At 41.8% G+C, this 24,930-nt stretch overlaps 1 protein-coding gene across 1 annotated transcript in view; it reads left to right on the top strand.

Annotated features, from left to right (window-relative positions):
- LOC134213603 (TGF-beta receptor type-1) overlaps positions 1 to 24,930 on the top strand; it is a 226,765-nt gene that overhangs the window by 106,333 nt on the left and 95,502 nt on the right. Inside the window, 1 exon segment of the mRNA XM_062692814.1 lies at positions 14,287 to 14,401. Within this exon segment, the coding sequence (XP_062548798.1) occupies positions 14,287 to 14,401 (115 nt within the window).

Below are 24,930 nucleotides of genomic sequence, written 5' to 3'. Positions count from 1 at the left end.
AATCTACGGGGAATTACATCCCGGAAACTTTGACGTGAAGTTTGCTGAATGGGACAGCAAGTGTGGGATACCGGGTTTCTAAGGGCTACATTCACTTAATGTTTTGGCATCCCCAACTATCTGGGAACCGGCTCCATAGTGCTGGGCGAAATGATGAAGCAATGCGTGATTGAGTGGCCGCAATTAACGCAAGGATGTGCGTTAATTGGCTGCCACCCAACGATGAGGGTCAAGACTGTTTCTTTAACTACAGCATCATCAACGTGTACTGCCCACACGAGATAAGCGTTCTGTGCACAGTTGAAGCAGACATACAATGGATGTCCACTGCGGGACATCAAAATCGTTAACGGCGACTCAACGCTCAGGTAGGAAGGAGGGAATGTACATACCAGTGATCCGACCCGATAGTATGTACAGCGTATCTCATGACAATAACCGACGATGCCTAACTTTGCAGCCTGTCACGGAAAGGGTAGTCTGAAGCATTTTACAATATCCACAAAGCCACATGGAGATCACCTAACCAAGGAACAGAAAACCAAATCACCATTACCGCAGTGCAGGTATTGAATACAATCATCGTTGTCTAATGCTCTCGGCGGTGTACAACAAATGTCGATGTCGACCGCATGGCTATATATTTGACGGCTATAAGACGGTAGACTAGCCCAAGACTACAGCCAGCAGCTGGAAGTAGCGCTTTCACCAGAAAAGAGGTTAGCGGCTGCTTCTTTCAAGGATAGCTGTAGAGATATTCAAATCGACACTGTAAAAAGCATCAGTGACTTTAAAGCCGCCTCTATGATACAATCGATCGATCGGGGCCAGTCATGGGAGTTCATTCACGATTACCGATTTCCGGATAAACTGACGTGGTAGGACAAGGCGACTATGGATCGGGTTATGTGTGCATTTCGAGTCTCAGGGATGTTATCGAGCATTCCATTCGTGAAAAGCATTCCAGAAGATCATGGTTCCTCTGCTTCAGCCGTGTCTAATGCTATCAGCCTTCATCACAGTCGTCCTGGCCCTGACAGCAGAAATAGACCGTGGGTCTTCCATCCAACTTTCACAGGCAGGTACACTCACGGTTCAGTCTTTCATCTAACTGATACTACCTCGAATTTCAGCTGCTCTGTGAGTAATCGGAGCTCAACGCTAGCCATCCCGTGTTCAAGCACTAGCACATCCCAATGCCATCGTGAAATACAGGGGTTGGACAGGGTGAATTTTATCACAATTCAAATGACCTTAGCTCGGTAAAATATCATCTGATTTCTATGGCCTGTTTCGACGGAAAATTGATCTTGTTATTCAAATCCATGTCCTTAAAAAAATAGAATTTTTGACATACCCTCAAACAATCCGGAATATCTCCTGTATCTGGCGGTCTGGACATGAACCAAATTTTCCAAAATGGATGAATTTTCCCGTCGAGCTCTTTTCCGAACCAAAGAAATCAGTTGACATTTCACAAAGTTATACGGCCTGTAATTGCATAACTGTTCCATATGAATAGAAAACCTAGCAAAGATGAGACAACAATGCAGTTACAGGCAGTATAGTCATTTGAATTTTGATAAAATTTTGCCAGTGCCGATTATACTGTCCTGTACTTATCTACTAAAGGATTCCACGCAGAATGACATCCTAATATTTTTTTTTCATTTTCATTTTATTTCTAATAACTTCATCTGCGTTTGCTTAATGAAGCCTTAAGATGAGGAAACCCCATTTTGAGTAGACCATCAACACATGCCTTGCTCAAGCAGGCGTAAAAACCTCATTTCTTTTCCTAAACGTTACAATTTGTGGTACATACAATAAACTTAAAACTAAGATTCGTAGTTTTGCTGTTATAGTCATCAGTGTACGTCAGGGTATGGCGCAGCGACGACAGCAATCGAGAAAAAAATACATCATGTAACACCGTTAAAGAAACTTTAAAATCGTTGGACAGAATCTCACCTGTGTCATATCGGTAATATGCCCTTAGCTTGTAAACGACGTTGAAAAGCAGCACCGAAATGATTGAAATCAAAAATGTGGAATACTTGGTTGAATCTGGAGGACATGAAGCGGATTGGATCATGAAGGCCATATTCCGCATGGCGTTGTCCAAGCTGCAGAAAACCACGTTGACGGAGACTTCTCTCGGGTGCGGAGATGTTCAAATGTCCCAATACTTTAGCGCAGTCTATATCACCCAGCAGCAATTTTCCAGCGAAGACCGCTTGGCTAATATAATATCTTCTTATTATATTATCTTCTTTTTTCTAATGTCTGCAGTTTCAGTAGCCTGCAAAGATCTTCGTAGGGCGGTAGATTCTGCGGATCACGCCAAGGAAGATTCCGAAGTGCTTGTCTGACAAACTTTCTTTGAAAAGCCTCAAATCTCAAAATCCACGACGCCTGTATGGACACCATATAACGGAGCACGATTCCAATATAAAGCGCACTAGTGCACAGTATAATGACCGGAGACACGAAATTCGCTAGTCAGTTCGAAAATAAAACCCACCTGCCAGTTGGCCTTGGATTTAATGCTTTCATAGTGGAGTCGATATAAAATCTGGATCGAGGATTACTCCCAGGTCACGAATATGATCAGTGCGCTCAAGATGCTGATTCAAGATGGTATAGTTATGTAGAATTGGCCGTAGTTTCCGGTGAAATGTTATGACGCTGCATTTTGCATTACTAAGAGTTAGTTTGTTTTTGGAGCACCATTCAACGAAAACATTTAACAGTTCTTGTAGTAGATAGCAGTCTTGGATACTGTTGATTTTAATGAAGATTTTCAAGTCATCTGCATAGAATAACCGATAGCCTGGGGGCAATAGCCTGGACAGTTCGTTGATGAAGATTTTAAATGGCAGTATAATGGCTAATATACCTACTGGAGATAAGCGCGGCGTACCCAGCAGCAGTTGCTTCCAAATGATATGAAAACTATCGAAATGTAATTTTAGAGTAAATAGTAGTTAGGTTATCCAATTTTAAAACACACCAGCGCCTCCTGATAAAGTAAAGTAAAATAAAGAAGAATTTTGTTATCAAAATGTCATTCAGACTTGCTTAAATGGACTTATGCTGTTTTTTTAATGTCTAGCACATAGGAACTAGTAACTATCTCATTATCAAGTAGATACAATACTAATAAACGTCTTTGTAGTGGTGTACAATATGGTGGGGCATTATGTCCAGGTTTATGTTGAAACCCATTTTTTTTTACTTTTCATGAAAGCTTTATTAAGCGTCCAGGGCATCCAGGGCAGCAGGGACTATGTCCAAGGGCTTGACGATCCCTCCCCAGGCCATCTGCGAGTTGTGGGGCTTGCCTAGGATGTGGTGGGGTTTGACAGTGGGCCCTGTTAAACCTCTATAAAAAGCTGCATGTATCCGCAAGTAGGCCCCACCAAAGCGACCGTGTGCCGCTCAAAGCGCACAAGCCCAAGTCCTGGTGTTAGGTGGGACGCTAAACAGCCCTGACACGACGGCCCTCCGACGAGACAGGAGGTTTGCGCAGGCCCAATAAGCCGCCTAGAAAACCAATCATTACGAACAATATAAGAGATAATGTGACTCGATATAATCGGCAAAGACCTAGGCGACGAATACAGGATCACGATTGGAAGCTTGGAACATGGAATTGCAAGTCGCTAGGTTTCGCAGGTTGCGACAGGATGATCTACGATGAATTACATCCCCGCAACTTCGACGTCGTGGCGCTGCAGGAGATTTGCTGGGCATCGAGCGGCTACCTTCTACCAAAGCTGTGGCACCACCAACGAGCTGGGAACCGGCTTAATAGTGCTGGGTAAGATGCGCCAACGTGTGATTGGGTGGCAGCCAATGAACGCAAGGATGTGCAAGCTGAGGATAAAAGGCCGTTTCTTCAACTATGGGCATCACCAACGTGCACTGTCCATACGAAGGGAGACCCGACGACGAGAAAGAAGCGTTCTACGCACAGCTGGAGCAGATATACGATGGATGCCCACGCGGGACGTCAAAATCGTCATCGGCGACATGAACGCACAGGTAGGAAGGGAGGAAATGTATAGACCGGTCATTGGACCGGATAGTCTGCAGGTGTGAATGACAACGGCCAACGATGCATAAACTTCGCAGCCTCCCGTTGAATGGTAGTCCGAAGCACCTTCTTCCCCCAAAAAATATCCACAAGGCCACATGGAGATCACCTAACCAAGAAACGGAAAACCAAATCGACCACGTTCTAACCGACGGTAAATTCTTCTCCGACATCACGAACGTCCGCACTTACCGCAGAACGAATATTGAATCCGACCACTACCTCGTTGCAGTATGCCTGCGCTCAAAACTCTCGACGGTGTACAACACGCGTCGAAGTCGACCGCCGCGGCTTAACATTGGGCGGCTACAAGACGGTAGACTAGCCCAAGAATACGCGCAGCAGCTTTAAGTGGCACTCTCAACGGAAAAGCAGCTAGGCGCAGCGTCTCTTGAAGATGGCTGGAGAGATATTCGATCCGCCATTGGTAGCACCGCAACCGCTGCACTTGGCACGGTGCCCCCGGATCAAAGAAACGACTGGTATGACGGCGAATGTGAGCAGTTAGTGGAAGAGAAGAATGCAGCATGGGCGAGATTGCTGCAACACCACACGAGGGCGAACGAGGCACGATATAAACAGGCGCGGAACAGACAAAACTCGATTTTCCGGAGGAAAAAGCGCCAGCAGGAAGATCGAGACCGTGAAGAAACGGAGCAACTGTACCGCGCTAATAACACACTAATAACACACAGCCCGATATGTGTAAGGACATAAACGGGAACCTTCTTACGAACGAGCGTGAGGTGATCCAAAGGTGGTGGCAGCACTACGAAGAACACCTGAATGGCGATGTGGCAGACGAAGATGGCGGTATGGTGATGGACCTGGGAGAACGCGCGCAGGACTTAATTCTACCGGCTCCGGATCTCCAGGAAATCCAGGAGGAGATTGGCCGGCTCAAGAACAACAAAGCCCCTGGGGTTGACCAACTACCAGGAGAGCTATTTAAACACGGTGGTGAGGCACTGGCTAGAGCGCTGCACTGGGTCATTACCAAGATTTGGGAGGAGGAAGTTTTGCCGCAGGAGTGGATGGAATGTGTCGTGTGTCCCATCTACAAAAAGGGCGATAAGCTGGATTGTAGCAACTACCGCGCAATCACATTGCTGAACGCCGCCTACAAGGTACTCTCCCAAATTTTATGCCGTCGACTAGCACCAACTGCAAGGGAGCTCGTGGGGCAGTACCAGGCGGGTTTTATGGGCGAACGCTCCTCCAGGTGTTTGCCATTCGCCAAGTACTGCAGAAATGCCGCGAATACAACGTGCCCACACATCATCTATTCATCGACTTCAAAGCCGCATGGCGATACAATCGATCAGGGACCAGCTATGGCAGCTAATGCACGAACACGGTTTTCCGGATAAACTGACACGGTTGATCAAAGCGACGATGGATCGGGTGATGTGCGTAGTTCGAGTTTCAGGGGCATTCTCGAGTCCCTTCGAAACCCGCAGAGGGTTACGGCAAGGTGATGGTCTTTCGTGTTTGCTATTCAACATCGCTTTGGAAGGTGTAATACGAAGAGCAGGGATTAACACGAGTGGTACAATTTTCAATAAGTCCGTCCAGCTATTTGGTTTCGCCGACGACATAGATATTATGGCACGTAACTTTGAGAAGATGGAGGAAGCCTACATCAGACTGAAGAGGAAGCTAAGCGGATCGGACTAGTCATCAACACGTCGAAGACGAAGTACATGATAGGAAGAGGTTCAAGAGAAGACAATGTGAGCCACCCACCGCGAGTTTGCATCGGTGGTGACGAAATCGAGGTGGTAGAAGAATTTGTGTACTTGGGCTCACTGGTGACTGCCGAAAATGACACCAGCAGAGAAATTCGGAGACGCATAGTGGCTGGAAATCGTACGTACTTTGGACTCCGCAAGACGCTCCGATCGAATAGGAGTTCGCCGCCGTACCAAACTGACAATCTACAAAACGCTAATTAGACCGGTAGTCCTCTACGGACACGAGACCTGGACGATGCTCGTGGTGGACCAATGCCCCTCTGGAGTTTTCGAAAGGAAAGTGCTGCGTACCATCTATGGTGGGGTGCAGATGGCGGACGGTACGTGGAGGAGGCGAATGAACCACGAATTGCATCAGCTGTTGGGAGAACCATCCATCGTTCACACCGCGAAAATCGGACGACTGCGATGGGCCGGGCACGTAGCCAGAATGTCGGACAGTAACCCGGTGAAAATGGTTCTCGACAACGATCCGACGGGCACAAGAAGGCGAGGTGCGCAGCGGGCAAGGTGGATCGATCAGGTGGAAGATGACTTGCGGACCCTCCGTAGACTGCGTGGTTGGCGACGTGTAGCCATGGACCGAGCCGAATGGAGAAGACTCTTATGTACCGCACAGGCCACTTCGGCCTTAGTCTGAATAAATAATAATAATAATTATTAAGCGTTTCCTCTAGTATTACGGCTTAACACAATGTTTGCAGAAATTATGTTAAAAAAAGTTGAAATATTGCCTTATGGGGGCATATTTTATAATCCGTCTTATCCCAGCTAGATAAAAATTCTCTTTCCCCTTTTTGTCCCATATCAGCAAATAATCTGTCATGAAATCATTTAGAAATTCGTTCACTCTCTTTTCCCTTTCCAAATGATGCGGTAAATAAGTAAAGTGCAATAAAATGGGAGGTCGGTTTCTGACCACCCCGACTTTTTAGGAAAATGACGCGCTGTTCAACAATACCACCTCATACGACCTAACCTAACCGACCTAAGTCGACGTTCTGATACCACCTCATACGACCTAACCTAAGAAGCGTGCAACATAGACAAAACCATAAGAAATAAGGAAAACTTATCGTTCAATTTCTCAATACACGCTAAAAATATTTTATTGATATCTCCTGCAGCCAAAAAATCAATTCAAACACAATATGGCGTAGTCAAAACACAATACGGCTCGGAAACTCCGAAAAACGCAACCTTGGATGTATACGTTCAAATTAGTAGTGCTGCGGCAGTATTATACTGACAATACAGGTATACTCGCCGACAACGCCATCTGTGAGATAGGCCGGGGGTCGGTTTGGGAATACTTTCTTCTACTGAATAGGTAATGCCAAATTGTAACGATACATTCACTCTGCTAATTCGTTGGGCCACTTTCCCTCTTGAAATCGTTTTAGATCATTCTCCCTTTAACTGACATGAAAACCATGAAGTTTGATATCCATTAGAGTGGGGCGTCTCGGTCTAAAATCAATGGTTTTTTTTCAAACGATTCAGAGTCCCAAACAACTGTGCAGAATTTGGGCCAGAATGGTTGCTTCCTCGCTTTCCGCATCGCATTTGAAGTTTGTGTGGAAATTAGTATGGAAAAACGTATGTTTTTGCATTTTTACATTTAGATGTTTCGGTTCATCGTAAACCAAGTGGCACATTGCGTTTCAGTATAACCCAAAGGATGCCGCAAAACTTTGCTGAAGAAGATACATTGCTGTAACGCCAACGAAAAAAGTTGTAACGCTTCGAAAATTGGTTGTTCAAACCATATGCAAAAAATCGTTTATTCTGCAAGCACTGCCAAACTAAGTGAACCAATAATTTATCTGAGAGTAGCTAAGAGTAACTATAGACACTTTATTCAGAACTGGTGGTTTCACGGATTTCACGGAAACGGCCATATCTCAGAAGTTAGTTGACCGATAATTTTTATCTTGGCAAAAGTTCTAGTTTCTGTAAATAAAATATGAGCGAATAGAATTTAAACATGCCCTCGAACAATCCGATACAATCCGGAATATCTCCTGTATCTGTCGGTGTGGACTTACATATTTTCCAAACCTAGATGAATTTTCCAGTCGAACCCTGACAAAGCCAAATAAATCGGTTTATATTTCACAGAGTTATGAATTATTTGAATTTTTATAAAATTTTGTCTGTCCCGATCATTCTGTCCAACCCCTACTATCAAAACGTATCAACAGCGAAATTGACAACGATCATATAGCAATTTTTGACCATACCTACATCCTACGAAATCATCAATCATCTAACCACTATCCCGTTACCTCAGGTATTGCTCAGGGCAGTCACCTGGGACCATTGATATTTCTAATCTATTTCTTTTTTTTGCTTTTTTTTAACGGCTTCCCTACGCAGACAATCTCAAACTGTATCTCCGAGTTTATTACATTGATGGATGACATTATCTGCAACGTCAACTGAATGCCTTTGCAAGTTGGTGCATGCTTAATTGAATAAATGTTAGGTTAACTTTTTCTCTCAGAAAAGGTACACAATAATACGAATGACACGAAACTTGAACCAGTTGATCAAGTTAAGGACCTGAGAGTTATTCTAGACTCCAAAGAGACCTTCAAGAAGCATGTCTCCTACCTTGTTAGCAAGGCATCGGCGATTTTGTGTTCAGGATCTTCAGGATCGTATTCGTAGAAAAGAATTTGCGGACATCTGCTGCCTCAAATCGTTGTACTGTTGCCCAACTTGATCCGTTCCAAAGTACTGCTCGGTCGTCGATAATCCGTTCTGCGTCCTTTCCTGAGATTTGCATTACGCAAATTACCCTGAGTCTAGTTTCCGTCGTCCAAGCTATAAAAGCCGTTGCCGTTTTATCGATCTGGGGCTGTCCATAAACCACGTTGACTCTTGAGGGAGTCGAAAAAGTTCACGTGAGTCTAAGAAGGGGGGGGGGGGCGGAGAGGAGTATACCAAAAGTCTACAAAGACTTTTCTGTTTTTTTTTTGAAAACATGTACAGCGTCTTTGTGCGTACCGCCATCGGGGGTGACAATGGGTTTGGGGGGTGAGAATGGGTCATCACTCTCACCGGCAGCCTGGTGGTGGTAGAGCAAAATCGTTCAAAAAGGTCTCTTATATTTTAGTCTTCTTGCCCTCAGATATATTCAATCCATTCTACAAGCATTCTAAGTAGTTGAAACAGTGACCCATTCTCACCCTCATTTGACCCATTGTCACCCCCCCGACGACGGTAGTTCACTTGTTTGATTTTTTGAAGGAGTTTTCCGGATTTTTTTGCAAGACTTTAACGAAATAATTTCTTGAATTTCTCCAGAAAAATCTAATGAATTTCATTGAATATATAGTCATGGATTTCACCAGAATTTTCCTTCTGCTTGAGCAGGAACATTCTCCAAAGTATTCTAAAAGAACTCTCGAAAAAAATCAAAATTTCCACTTGGATTTTATTACAGATTCTACTAGAATATCTTTTGATTTTCGGCAGGAACTACTCTGGATACTACAAGTGATTCTTTTGAAAATAAAGATGTACTTCAACGGATAATTCTTTGGAATCTCCAAAAAAAATTCTTTGGAATTTGTAAGGTGAATTCTCAGAAATTTGCGCGAGAAACCCTTCAGAATTTCCACTGAAGATTTTTCTAGGAAGTCCCCGGGAAAATTTTCCTAATTTCGGAAATTCTTCGCGAGGAATTCTTTGGACATATAAGCGAAATTCTTCGAAATGGGAAATTCTGTAAAAAAATCCTCAGGAAATTGCTTCAAATTTGCAAGAGAAATTTAAAAATATCGTAGGAAACCAATCTTAAAAAAATCCACGAGAAATATTTCGGAATGTCCATTTAAACTTAAAATTACCTCGGAATTAATTAAATTTACTTATTAATATCAATCGGGGAATTGTATGAAATTTGTACGAAAAACTTATTGGAATGCAGACTTTTCATTCTCGGAATTTCAACTCGAAATTTTGCGAAATTCAGAAAATTCTTAGTTTCTCTACAAATTTGAACCGGCGTGGAGAATAATATGTCAGATGCGTGACAAATTTTAAGGCGTGCTGATGGAATGGTGTCGGCAGCGGTAGCGCACATCTCTAGGAGGAATCGAATTCAATAGAAATTAAATTAATTGGCTATGAGATTTGATTTTAGGAGCTGTGGACAGAGGATTGAATTTGATTTCGTTTTAAATAGTTTTTTGTTTTTTTTTATTTTGAACAGTTTGATTTTGTTGTGTTTGAAATTCGAATTTTATTGTAATGTTTACATACTGAAATGGATTTGAATAGCTGAATTGCTTAAAACGGGGTTGATTTCCATTTTTTCAAACGACATGTGATATTTTGTTAAATTTGGTAAAGTGTACATTGACTTCAAAAAGGGGGGAGGGAAATTCGGAAAAGTCTAGGGTTTGCGGAGAGTCGCTATGAAAACTCTTTCCCAAAAAAACGGGCTTGGTACTCATATGGCTACTGCTTCTGCCTCATACGTAGGAGGTCGTGGGTTCAATCCCAGGTCCGTTCCATTCTTCTACTTTGTATCAGTGAAACGTGCAATTCAACAAAATATGTACCCAGAATTTGTCTGTGATATCTATCGCACCAGGGGCAGATACTTCTAGTCTAGTCTAGTCTACACTATCGCACCAGGGGCAGATGCTTCAAACAAAAAGTGTGACATGGGGGTGAGTGAGGTATAAAATGCTATTTTTGCGTTACGAAATCAATGGATCTTTCCTGCGATGCAGTTTTCGTTCAGTGAAGTCTCTGGAATGTTGCTTTCAGCTATGCGGGTTCTCTTTTCGCCAGCGTTTGGAGGGGAGGCACTTTAGCCAGCGTAATAAAAGGTTCAGTTTCCCATACTAGTTTTCATATAAACTTGAACCGGCTTGCGCTCAACCAGTTTTTGTTCAAATCGGTTTTTGGAGGACACTCGGAGCATGGGACGGAATCGAGTGAGCGTGGTGGTGCTGGGTCGTTTTTGAACCACCCTACTAATATTCTTTGTTTTTTATAAATACGACACCAATACTACTACAGTATATGACAGTTTTTATTGTACCAATACTTTCAAAGCTTTGTTTTGGTACTCAACCCACCTTCACCTTAAAATTGTGAAAAATAAAAGAGCCGAGTTTTTGCTAACTGTGTAGGGCAACTCTGGTGCTAGATTGACTCTCTGCGTTTCAGTTCCTTGTCCATTTCGACATTTTGTCCCGTTCGACGTTCTGTCCGTTTCGATCTTTTGTCGCTTTCGACGTTTTGTCCTTTTCGACCATTTGTCCCTTCGACTTTTTGTCTTTCGACGTTTTGTCCTTTCGACCTTTTGTCTTTCAACCTTTTGTCCCTAACCCACCTTCAACTTGACTATTCTAGCAGTAGCTACGTCCAATTAAAAATTCCCATCAGTTGGTTTCTTCTATCTATAACATTGGCAGCTCGTTAATCAAGACGAACCTCTGCCTCTCGAACCCAACCAAAAAAAAAATCCAGTAAATTCAGTATGATCTCATGGCAAGTGCAGAGGTATGTTCGGCTTGCAGTGGGCGAGTGATTACAGCATCATTTCTCCCCCTTCCCAACACTGACGTCAAGTCATGGTTTGAATCTTTGTTTACAAAAGCAGATAAGTCGTTTTGAAAATTTTGTCTTGAAATACGGCATTACTAGTAGCCGATCTATTACAAGGACGGCTTGATTGTCTTCATCTTCTGGAACAAATCAACCACCATGTGCAACCCCGAGCCCTTAGGGTTGTTTCTAAAATTACGTAACGCTAAATTTGGTGATTTTGGACCCCCACCCTCCCCCTCGTAACACTTTTTGTATGAAAGGTTTAATTTTTTTGTATGGATCGTAACACTCGGCTTGACCCCCTCCCTCCCCCTACAGCGTTACGTAATTTGTGAAAGGTCCCCTTAGGAATAGTTCGATGCTTAGGATACCTATGCACATAACGATATAAAAGTTTACAATTTTCTTTTAGTTCATTACAGTATCATACCGAAAGCTTACATTTTTTTGTATAAGAACTACGATTCTATACAGAATTGTGAGATTTGTATTTTGGGTTGAAAAAAAATCTCAAGAGAGCATAACGATAACTACCCACCACGAGTTTATATTTTTGGTGACGAAATCGAGGTAACCGCCGAAAACGATACCCGCCAGAGAAATTTGGAAACGCGTCGTAGCAAGAAACCGTTCGTACTTTGGGCTCCAATCGAGCAGAATTGGCCTCGTTGCACGCTGACTATCTACAAAACGCTCATTAGTCCGGTTGTTTTCAGCGGATATGCAGTTACGCAGTGTCGTTCACACCGCGAAACACGAACGACTGTGGTGGGCCGGACACGTAGCAAGAATGTCGGATAAAAACCTGGTGAAAATGGTTCTCGGTAGCTCCGACGTACAAAAATAGGCGAGGGGCGTGGCCAGATGAAGGTTTGCGAAAGCTCCGCATACTGCGTGTTTAGCGGATCCTGCTATGGACCGAGTTGAATGAAGGCAATTCACTGTAGAAGCCTTAGACTGATTAAATAAAAATAAAGATGGGCATAGGCAAGCTTCTATAAATAACTCTGAAAATAATAGAAGAATTATTATTATGTTAATAACAATTATTAGCAATTATGTTGTTGTAATGTAGGTAAATGACTCTAAAGTCTTGTGTTTATTGAAAGTAGATTTTGATTCTACAATTTTTAAATTGTCAGACTTCGTTGTAGCATAGACTAGAGGCTTGTGTATCACTTAAATAAAGATTAAAAATAAAAATAGAGGTTTGTGTGCAAAATGCGCGTCCTACTATTCTTGAATATGCTAAAAATGTGCGAAAGTTCCAACTCCCTTGTGTTTATTAGCATCATTTTGATAATTTAGGAGTCCTGGCAGAATTTCAGGTAATTTGTTGGTGATTTATGTTTATGTAGGGATTCGTATGGGAAAACCCTAAACCCAAATTCTCCTACAACCGTCAAATTTTGAAAAATTGAAATGTACATCACAAAAATTCTTTTTCTGTATTTATATATAAACGATAAAGTGGATAACTTATTCATTTTGAGGTGATTGAATGTTTTTAATAACGATATGAGATAAATTGATAAATAGAAAAAATAATGAAATTAGTCAAACCAATGCAAAATAAATTTGCTATCCGTGGGATTTATTCATATACATATAAGAAACGAAGGATGGGGTGTAGGATTTTTAACGAAACTACATTGATTCTTTTGAAATAATAATAATTGATTATTTCTCAACAATATTTGTTTTACCACGCTATTATAGTCGCATAGGGTAAAAGATAAAATACCTTATCTTTTTCTCGGTTTTGCACAAATAGTTGCGAATGTGTTCCCATAGTTGCGAGTCCCATATGAAACCAATGGGATTCGCAACTATAGGAACACGAGTTAAAAAATAATGAAACTATTGGAACACTGCACCAATAATTGGAGGCACTAATTTAGGTGGCAATAATGGATTCTGCTACCATTACAACACTTTTCGGTCGAAATATATTCAATGATCTTCCTTATGCACTCTTGAGGTAAGTGAAATGATGTGTAGACTTGATGTGAAGCAACCAATAGTGGTGGAAAGTGCTTAGTTCCTCCACTATTGGATATTTTACTCTAGTTATGAGAATCAATGAAGACTAAATTTTGTCTTTTCTCAGATAAGCTTTGAATTGCGTTAGTAATACACGTGTTAGAAAGTCCGGAAATTGTGGACTGAACTGTCCATGTTTTTTTATGACGTATTAACCATTCAAAATTTCATGTTTTTTTTACTTATTACGCGTTTTCTAAGGTAATTAAACCGATGTATCATCGAAACGCTGTTTGCTTCAGAGCTCATTTAAGTGCTTACATGTTGTAATGTTTTAAATTTGCTATGCTTGTACTTAAATTATTCGAAATACATGCGGAAGTGCAATGGTTTTTATGTCAACTATGAAATCATGGTCAGTGAATAATTCATTCATTCTATTTGTCAGATTCAAACAAAAGAGTGAAATGTCTATAAATTTATCACTATCTTTCATATCTCATTCTATTAAGTTTTATCTTTGTTCATCACATTGTTCAACACTTTGTGACCATTTAATGAACCATACCTCAGTACAAATCATCTACCATCCACCAGTATGGATCCATAAAGGTTTTATTTTCATTTTTATTATTTTCAAACAACTCTCACAACCGTTGTTAGTTGCGTTTTTCAACCTCATCATCGCTACTTGCCCAAAATTAAAACTCATAAATCTGGAGCTCACGAAATTGTGTTCTTGTGATGTGCTTTGTCCGTCGGTGTCGTGCAGCCGGAGAGCACATCACACCGCCTTTGCGAATCTTGCAAATTGCAATAACTACGTCTCTTGCATATTTTAAATCCTATTTTTGTTTCTCTCCATTTCTTTTCCAGAATTATTAAAATGTCACTGTGACATTTGCAAGGACCAGAATTACGTGTGCGAAACAGATGGACTCTGCTTCACTTCCCTGTCGCTCGAGCATGGCGTCTACAAGTACTCCTACAGGTATGCTTCCAGTTAGGTTCGGGAGGGGCTCACTCTTCATTCCCCGCCTTGGACCGGGGAAACAAATAGAGGGGAGTCATGGCACATCCTTCTGGATCACATAGAAGAACAGAGCGGTTCTCTGTTATCGAGTTTTTGTAATCCTATTATTGCGTTCAACTCATCGTCATTCATTACATACCATCTCGCTGGTTGCTGTAGCCTCGCGCCGTCTTGCGGGCGGTTCGAATTCGTAAGAAGTTTGTTGTCATTGTTATTTAACTTCTGGAAGGCGGGTTCTGCTTTCGAAATATGAGAACCGTTTCGCACGAGATCCTTTTCAAGCGGAAGCCGTTGAGCACCGATTTGCTTTTGGTTTGTTTCTCTGGTTCAACATTGTATGTACCTAGCCACCTTATTTCATAGGATTCGCAGTCGCGACACGGAAGTCGACTAATTTCGAGTGCGGGACTGTTTTAATTAAATTTAATAATAATTTTGGAGCAACATCGAGAGACACAAAGAAATACAGAAATCGGTTTACTTGCAAAGGTACTGTCGTTCATGGGCGTTCTTAAATCCGGATGCCGGTCTTCCTATTTGTTCGACCATCGAAGCTAGCCTTTGTGCCCCTATCGTGATCTTCATTTAAATTTCAATTGAATTTTCGGTTTATATCCCTTTGTGATATTAATAGTTGGCTTCCTGCTCCTTTTCTGGGGCTGACTAAACTCCCTCTACAGTTTTCCGCTTATTCTTCGGTTACAAAGAGAGTACGTATTTCGCCTCTACGCCGGTGTGGTATCCCATCGTTTTCATTTTGGTTCGATTTATTTTATTATTATTTTCGCTTTCGAGGTTATTTTTTTGCAATCTCTCCCTTCTTCGTTCCCAAAGGGGATCGACCAAGGCCATCTGTGGGGGTGTATGACGACTATGTACCCTGGATTTTCTACTCAGATCTCATCTAGAGCTGACTAGAGCCAATCCAATTCGAATCGAGTGTAGTTTGAAATTTAATTTAATCATTCCCATGCTCTCGATGCTCTTCCTTCCGCCCTTCAAGCACTTGGTAGTGTGTAAATTCCGATTCCATTGTCCGAGTATTTTACCCCTTTAGATTGGGGGGCAAGTATTCGAGCTAATTTAGATTTGCAAATTGAATATCGGCGTCGACAAAGGGCGAATCAGGTTTGCTTACTGGATTGCAAAACGATGTAATCATGCAGTAAAATTATCCTAGAAATTGACTGGACGGGATGCGCAAAATGGTAATTCGAATTTATAATTTGAATTAATTTTGATTTGGACTTCAAAGAGAGGTTGAATAAATGAAATTTTGTTGTAAGTGTAATGGAACCATATTTTGAAATAATTCATTTGAGTCCAAAAGCATTGAAATCATAGTAAATGCACATTAACTGTTGTCGGTTGTGTTACTAATAATATGTTACAATCGATGGGGAATTCCGTTCTGCAGTTATTTTGTGGTGTTTAAGTAATATTTGTTTAAACGCACACAAAGTGAAAACATTCTGAAAAAGTGATAATGTATTTGATCAGAAAATTCTGTCCTGTGTCGCGCGAATTGGATTACAATGCTGCTCGGAAAATACTTCAGGATCCGCGGAACCACTGCATTCAACAAGCGGATGGCAGATTTTAATACAGTTCTGTATAAGAACTTCACAAAAACTGTATCATAATTTTGCATACACAATTTCGGAAGATTTTAAAACAATCGTTGTATTGAAGTTTAACAATTTTGTCATATTTTTATACAGTATCTGTATAAAAATTCAACATTGTATTAAAAGCTTGCAGAGTTGTATACATATTAGGTGTTTTTTTGGCGTGGAACTAATAGCAATATGGCAACTTTTCCAGATTTTCTTAAAAGATTTTACAGAAACTCATTTAATAATAAACTTTTAAGCTTTTAGTGGAATACCTTTATTTGTCATAAGACGAGTTCATACAATCCCACTTTATTTCACCATTATGGAATTAAATGGGATAGTACTAATTCGTATTATGACAAGTAGGAGAAAATCAGTTGTTTCTGTTAAGAAACTGCTCCAAAAGTTTACAAGCAATCTGACAAAACCCTGAATCTCCCATCGAACGCCTATTTATTGAAGTAATTTTCCGGTGTGAAACGAAAAAAAAAATACATCTCCTGTGTTACACGTATACGTCCGTAAACCAGATCGGAAATTGAGCCCCCATCTCCCCGTGCTCTGAACGATGGCACAAGGCAACGACTTGCCATCGACACAACATCGATTTCGCCGTTCTGATAGCTTGTTAGCATTGATTTGGATTGTACAATCCGCCGACCGACATGCGGTACGGGAAGTTCAATTTGCTACCGATAATGCGAAACACCCGCAGACATAATAAGGTTGAGTTCCTTTCTGGATGGTGGGTCGTAAAACTGTGGGTGATGGGTAAGTGAAGAAGGGAAGATTGCAAATGTGACACCGCGTGTATCGTTTCACGTACAAGAACATCGTCATTAGCCATTTATCGGAATTGGTTGATTCCCCTCTTCTGCGCCCAAAGCTGCAATGTGGTTCAAAAAGTTCGTCGCTTGTATCTGCGGGAAGTCTCTCCCTTGTTAAAGCATGACCATCAAATTAATTAACGGGTATGTTTGTTTCACTTTTGTTTTGGTTTTGCTTGGCCCATTGACTCTGGGTGGGCGTATAGGATTTTGTCGACTTTGCAGCTGATTGTCTTGACTTCTGTTGAATGACTCACAAACTCCTAACTTATCTCCTCTCCTCTTCGTTTTGCCAATCAAGGTGTCTCCATCGGAAGGACTATCTCGGTCCGTTCACTTGGAACTGGTGCCGTAATAAGAGCACCGAACTGCACAATGATCACTATTGCTGCTTTGGTCCTGATCTGTGTAACCGTTATCTAAAGCCGCAGCTACCGCTAGAGCAAGGTGCGATTTGCATTTATTTTTATTTTTTCGTTCCCGTGACTCCTCGTTTTATTTATTTTTGTTTCATTTTTTATTGTTTTAATTAATTGAAAAAAAAAACCGATTGCATCGCTAATATATTTAGTTTCGTTTTTAGTTAAATTAACTTTTTTCTTAGTTTTTGCACTTTTGTCGATTCCATTGCCACCCGAATCAAGTGCTTTACTAATAGTTTCCCTTTGTTTTATTTTTCATGTTAACCGAATGATGAAATTTGTAATTTTTAAGCTTTGTTCTAACTCAAATCAGCCTCTTTGTAGACAGAGTTCATTGTAACGAGTAAGTTGCGGCAAAGAAAAACTTCAATTCTGTGTGTTTACCCTTTTGTCTCCCAGGAAGTTAACCCTCGAGCGGCTACCGTACATCTGTGATTAGAACCTCGTCGTCGTTGGTTTCGAAAATTGGTCCAGTTTTATACATAATCGAAAATTGAATCCTTTCATACAGGAAAGAAACCAATAATCGCGAGAGCGAATAATACTTCTCATTTTGTCCCATTTTCTCTTTTTCTATCTCTTCCCAAACGCTCACGCCTCCACTATTCACGCAATCCGAATCAAACCGAACCGTAACCCAATGCTCGATCACACACGATCACAAAAATTCGCGCGCAATTCGGCCCCGAACAAAAATGCCAGCTGCCAGCCGAAAAAGTACGAGCTGGCCGATCGGCTTCCGTTGAGTTGTCTCACCTCGAAGGAAAAGCGCAACTCGTTTACGATCGAGTGCTGCGCCACTGACTTCTGCAACCATAACAAACTATTGCAACTGCCCAAGCCAGGTACCGAAATCAAATCCATTCCGTAGCTAAGCTGTATTATCTACACTGTTAATATTTCCCCCTAGTTATACTTTTTTTTTGTTTCGGTTGGACAATCCTATTAGATCATTCAAAATTCGTTTCCGGTTGCCAAAGCAAATCCTTCTACTTCACCTATTTTTTTTTCGTTTCACCATAATTGCTCGATTGTAGTTAATTCAATTCGGTTATGGTTATAGCCAGTAATCCCTATTATGTCTCACCGTAGGCTTGTGGAATGCTAGAACTTATCGCGAATATTGGTATTGTCCAGTCGCGCGATTGGAAATGGACCGAATTCGCTGTCACTAATTCGCTCGCCTGTTGCATATTGACGAAACGCTGTAAAATAGTAGCCAATATCTTCTTCAGTTGTTTTACGCCTTGTAGTAGTAGCTGGTTGATGGCTTTATAAATATTGCGCGCAAGGTACTTGTTTGAGAATTATTAGTTTTAAAAAGTTGTTTCCGCTGTTGCTAAACTCCTGGAATGTGGATGTAAATAATATTTTGTATTCACCCTCAAGTTAAGTTATGAGTTAGAAGATATTAAACATATTTTAACCCTTTTGTTCCATTAATTGATGATAGTAGATTTGGTTGTATGGTTTCCATGAAATCGTAGTTTTTAGGTTGTGGTTTGATTTGGTTTTTATATCTAGATGCGTTATTTGATGACATGTAACAAATAATGATGACAAATACATAAACTTTGCAGTTTTTCAAGTGCTTACAAGAAAAACATTGAATATGATTACGAATTTCAATCCGAAAAATATATTATCATATTTGACAAAAATCGTGCTGGTATTGCTCCTTTTTTTACAAATGTGTATTAAATTCTCAACTTATGTAAGATTTTAATGATATGTGACTATGACCAATTAAATTTGTTGAACAAAAGCTAGGGCCTCAACCATCACCACCATGTGGTTTTGGGGACACTAATCTCCCGTAATAGGTAAAATTTGGTTTACAAAGGTTCCTGCACTTTTTTTTTCGGATTAGTGGAAACGGAAGGAAGTGATGCTATTAATTAGTCTAGGCTTGCACCACCTACGAATTCATTCGAATCGTTCAATACTTGATTATTTTAACATAATGGTGTATGCCGGTCCAGGAAGTTATTATAAGTTTTCTAAAAATTTACATTTGAAAACATTTTTTTAATTTTTTAACGAGAAATACTTTCAACTTTATCGATAAAATTGTTCAGAGTTTCTCCGGAAAGTTCTTCGAAAACTCTTGGGAATTTTAACGAAATTACATCCCAGGAAACTCTACGGAATTTCTACGGGAAATTATGCGGAAATTTCACAGATATCATTTGGCTCTACTGGTAATTTGGCCAAGAAAGTCGTCTACCCTAACAGTTTTTATTTGAGCGAATAATTCATATGGTCAAAAATGACATAGTCGTCTGGCAGAAATGGCCTTTTGGTCAAAAGTAAAACGACCATTTCTGCCTAACATCCATTTCTGCCAAATGTCATTTGACCAACTGGGCAAAATTACCTGTTAGGGCATTTTGACCAGTTCTTCCGAACGATATTTTCAATCGTATGTCGCCAAATATCATTTTCAGCTAAATCTGGCTCTTTCTGCCAAACGACCATTACGGCCAAATGGCCACTTGTCCATTTCAGCCAAATGATGAGTTTCAAACTAATGGTTTGTTCGTCCAAACAACTTCTGGCCTTGTTAACTTCGGCAAACAGCCCCTCCCTTTATTTGGCTTCATTCGACGGAAAGCCATTTGTTCGAATTCCACTCGGCCAAATAACACGTTAAGCTGAAAGTCATCTAGCCGAATTCAGTTTGGTCGAATTGAACATTCGGCCGAAACGGTTTTTCGGCTGGAAGCGACATACGGCCCAACTGGTAACTTGAAAAATCGTTTGCACTAACACACCATTCGACCGAAAATGCCGTCTGGTCGAAATTGCCTTTTTCGGGCAAAAAAACCTGTCCTTCGGAATACGATTGGGAATACCTTCGCTGGGCCCAAGGGGTACCTCTGACAAAAATGCGTAATGGTGGTCAATGGTTTTACTATTGAGGGGTTAGAAGCAGAGGACTGTAAGTGACATTTTGATCAAAACTGAGTTGACTAAAGCAAAAAAAAAATGTTTCTAAAGCTTCGAGGCAATACGTGGATATAGATTGTACGTTTTTAAAAAATGTGACATTTCACAGAAAATTTGTTATTTTTTGATCGATTGAACACATTCATGTGATCTACTAGATTGAGGCAAAATGTTGAATAATATTTTTCAGAACAAAAATCTAGAATCTGAAGATTTGAACGCCTCTATTTAAGAGACATGAAGGGCTTTTTCCGAAAAGCTCAGTAGCTTCGTTGCATGAAGCTTAAAAGCCTTTTTCCGAAGCAGCTCGGAAGCCTCCTTTCAAGAGGCTCGGAAGCCTCCTTTCAAGGGGCTCGGAAGCCTCCTTTCAAGAGGCTCGGAAGCCTCCTTTCAAGAGGCTCGGAAGCCTCCTTTCCAGAGGCTCGGAAGCCTCCTTTCAAGAGGCTCAGAAGCCTCCTTTCAAGAGGCTCGGAAGCCTCCTTTCAAGAGGCTCGGAAGCCTCCTTTCAAGAGGCTCGGAAGCCTCCTTTCAAGAGGCTCGGAAGCCTCCTTTCAAGAGGCTCGGAAGCCTCCTTTCAAGAGGCTCGGAAGCCTTCTTTCAAGGGGCTCGGAAGCCGCATATCAAGAGGCTCAGAAGCCTCCTTTCAAGAGGCTCGGAAGCCTCCTTTCAATCGGCTCGGAAGGCTCCTTTCAAGAGGCCCGGAAGCCTCCTTTCAAGAGGCCCAGAAGCCTCCTTTCAAGAGGCCCAGAAGCCTCCTTTCAAGAGGCCCAGAAGCCTCCTTTCAAGAGGCCCAGAAGCCTCTTTTCAAGAGGCCCAGAAGCCTCCTTTCAAGAGGCCCAGAAGCCTCCTTTCAAGAGGCCCAGAAGCCTCCTTTCAAGAGGCCCAGAAGCCTCCTTTCAAGAGGCCCGGAAGCCTCCTTTCAAAAGGCTCGGAAGCCTCCTTTCAAGAGGCCCGGAAGGCCTCCTTTCAAGAGGCCCGGAAGGCCTCCTTTCAAGAGGCCCGGAAGGCCTCCTTTCAAGAGGCCCGGAAGGCCTCCTTTCAAGAGGCCCGGAAGGCCTCCTTTCAAGAGGCCCGGAAGGCCTCCTTTCAAGAGGCCCAGAAGCCTCCTTACAAGAAGCCCGGAGGCCACCTTACAAGAGACCCGGAAGCCTCCTTTCAAGAGGCCCGGAAGCCTCCTTTAAAGAGGCCTGGAAGCCTCCTCTCAAGAGGCCCAGCAGTCTCCTTACAAGAGGCCAGGAAGCCTCCTTTCAAGAGACCCGGAAGCATCCTTTCAAGAGGCCCGGAAGCCTCCTTTCAAGAGCCCCGGAAGCTTCGTTTCAAGAGGCCCGGAAGCCTCCTTTCAAGAGGCCCGGAAGCCTCCTTTTAAGAGGCCCGGAAGCCTCCTTTCAAGAGACCCGGAAGCCTCCTTTCAAGAGACCCGGAAGCCTCCTTTCAAGAGGCCCGGAAGCCTCCTTTCAAGAGGCCCGGAAGCCTCCTTTCAAGAGGCAAGATAGCAATATTCTCCAATTTTCGAATCTAAAAAATCTTGAACCCATGTTCGTTCACTTTGTCCAAAGCGAGACAGCGTAATTGCTTTTGAAGGATTGGAATGAAGTTGATATTCAATCCGAAAAGAAACAATGTTCCGTCCACATTCAAATATCCGCTTTCCAATGTTTCGGAATGATCATAATGGACAGCTAGACCATTTGTGTGGGGTTTACTTGTAAAAATGCTTTTTTCTTCAGTGTCGAATACCAGAAAGTTCGTTCAAGCGAAAAGAACAATCCCTCTATCGTATTTCGCCCCTGAGGAACTGGTGGCAAATGGCTTCCAGCTTGTGACTATTGTGTTTGTTGTATGTTATTTTTACGACCATTATTAATGCGATTTGATCCTTGAGATATTTGGGAAGAAGATGCGAGAAACACGCTTCGTCAAGAGACTCCATTTTTATTCGACACAAATGCTGTATGCCACCGCGCGCGCGTCTGGCTTGGAGCAAATTATGAGTAGCAGAATTGTGATGGCACTTTCATATATCAAAGGAACGAAACCATAATGGTGGTACAGATGTTGAATTGGATTTGCGTTCAATACACTGAATTTAGTCAATTGAATTCCTTTTTTTTAGATTTAATTCAACTTATAGAAAGAATAATTTTTAACTGTTATATGCACAATGTCCTTTGCTTCCATGCACTTTATCTAAAGCGATTTGCTCGCAAAGTAGCTGCTGAAAAAATGCTACAATTGGTACTTTTCGAAGTCATGTTCAAGAAACACTTTTGCAACAATAACAAGGACTCTTTTTTATTAAATTCAGTTTGGTTATGTTGAAATGAAACTTATTCTCGTCTTAGAGAAATCATCAGATTATCTTCTCTAGCAGTTAATTAAATCGACAAAAAGGTGTCAAATTACCGTAGCTTCAAACCACTCCAAAATAGGGGCACCGCCATTGTGAGTCAGATATGGAGACATTAAATTATACATCTTTCCGTTGTCTCCGAAGATCTAAGAATACGATCCGGGGTCCGCCATTAGAGGAAACCCATCGAAACGGCTGCTTCCTTCCGAACCTTCGACTTGCCGATGACATTTGGCCTCTTTGTTCTGCTTATCTGTCCTGTGGATATCTAACCCATCCAAACAGCCAATTCCGTCCACCCGGTTACCGGCCGTCGTCGTTGTCGTCGCCAGCGCCATATCCATGGTTTCAGGTGAATCCCAAGCTGTTACCATATCATCGCGACGCTTTTCTCCGGATTCAACACAGCAGCCAGCAACAAGAACAACAATGGAAACGACCTTCCATTCACTCTCGATAATGGGCTTCTTGACAAGGTGATATGCCACAAGTTATGTAAACCACTTTCGACCTGCTACAACCGATGCGATACCGACTCCTGCGAAGGCGAAGGCGGCGGCGTCGGCTGGGTTTAATGGAATTTGGCTTTCGTTGCGCTCCCGCGCGTGCCCTCGCCCATTATCCGCGCACCCACGTTGTGTTTTTGGAGTGAGTTTTCATCATCTGAAGTGGTGTGGTGCGCTTCCCGACTCCGTCGTCGTCGGTTGGGCGAGCATAAGAAAAGGAGGAATTTTTCGTGGCATGAAGCTTGCGAAGATATTGCGAGGTATGTCGTTTATTTGAATGAGCTCCGATATCAATTTTGAATTGGTTTCCTATGTGGGTAAGGAATAACAGTCGAATGGAGTTTTTTTTAACTGGAATAAAGCAACATTTTTCTAAGTCATTGACACCGATAACATCAAGGTTAGTTATGGGTAAATTGCTATTGTATTGTAAGGCGTCAGAGAATAAATCTTGCTTACTTACAAGAAAACATTTCTTATAGAGTTTTCAAGTTTGAATACTTCCTTGAATTTATGATGGCGGGGTCGAAAATAAAAGCTTCCATTACCGTGTCCGATTGTCAAGCAGATTGTTGTCAATTATCAGATTGGCTTTGATTAGCAATAAAAAAGCGTAAGATAGTCAAAAAATGAACTTGTCAGCTTATGTTTTCTATGAAATGCAGTCCTTTTGATCCAAAATGTCGAAGCGTTGGCGGCGGCATTTCGGCGGTTTTCTCTGTTACCCAGTTGTTTAAAGTCATTTGGTCGAGTGCCGTTCAGACTAACGGGTCGTTTAACTGAATAATAAAAAAAACCTCAGGCCACTATGGGATGGTGAGGAATAAGAAGTGAGTAGTGACAATTTCAAAGTACGACGCGAGAAGTAAGAACTGAGAATTTTTTTTTAAACTATGTATGCAGTAGGTTTTGGTTTAGGTCTTATATGGTCATATATGGTCATATAATTTAAAAAATCAACAGCAAAATGAAATCGAAGGCAAACGCTTCGCTGGATATTGGTAGATGTCTGAAACGCTTCAACACGACAGTGTCCGAACAAGCGGTTGTGTCAGTTCTCAAGTATGCCCTATCATGCAAAGATCAATCACATAGTCAAAATATCATCCCAGATTTGGAGGCACTGCTCACTTCCAGCTTCCAATTCTGATGAAGTTTTGTCAAATTTGGACATATTAGATTCTCATGATCTTAAAAACAACTCGCTCAATGACCTTCTAAACATGGCGCTGTCACGCGAATTCAACCAAAAAGTAGTGTACCATTTACTGCGAAAGGAAATTTATTGGGAGTCCTTTACTTTCTGGATTATTTACTGTTCTTGCTGGCGGATCCTGTGGCCAGTCTTAGCGAAACTCTGACCAGCTGCACCGGCTTCAACAGTGACGACAGGGTCTTCGAATAAGCTACGTTGCTCATCGATTCGCACTACCAGCACATCATACTTTCTTGGGATGCCGAGGTTCGGATGAAAATTGTCAACTGGATGGAAATGGTGGAGGAAAACAGAGAGAGTTTAAACGAGCTGAAAGAGTTTGCGTCGTTCATGCAGTGCAGCTGTACTGAGGCAGGGTTATGACCAAGAGTAAAATAGAGGAAAAAAAACATATTGACTTAAAGTTTGAGTTTTAAACCGTTTTCCCGAAAAGTACATTCGAACAAGTAATCTCTTCGATTATCGTGCCCGTAAAAAAGTTAGTTAACAACCTTCATCAATGGCAGAAGAGTCAGAAAATCTAAAACCGACGGTGAAAGCCTTACCCTACCCCGAAGGTAACGGTTAACATTTTTCTTCAAAATAATCGGCCGGCGGTTGA

Source organism: Armigeres subalbatus, chromosome 2 (assembly GCF_024139115.2).
Source record: "Armigeres subalbatus isolate Guangzhou_Male chromosome 2, GZ_Asu_2, whole genome shotgun sequence".
Taxonomy (NCBI): Eukaryota; Metazoa; Arthropoda; class Insecta; order Diptera; family Culicidae; genus Armigeres; species Armigeres subalbatus.
This window is presented reverse-complemented; position numbering and strand designations above follow the sequence as displayed.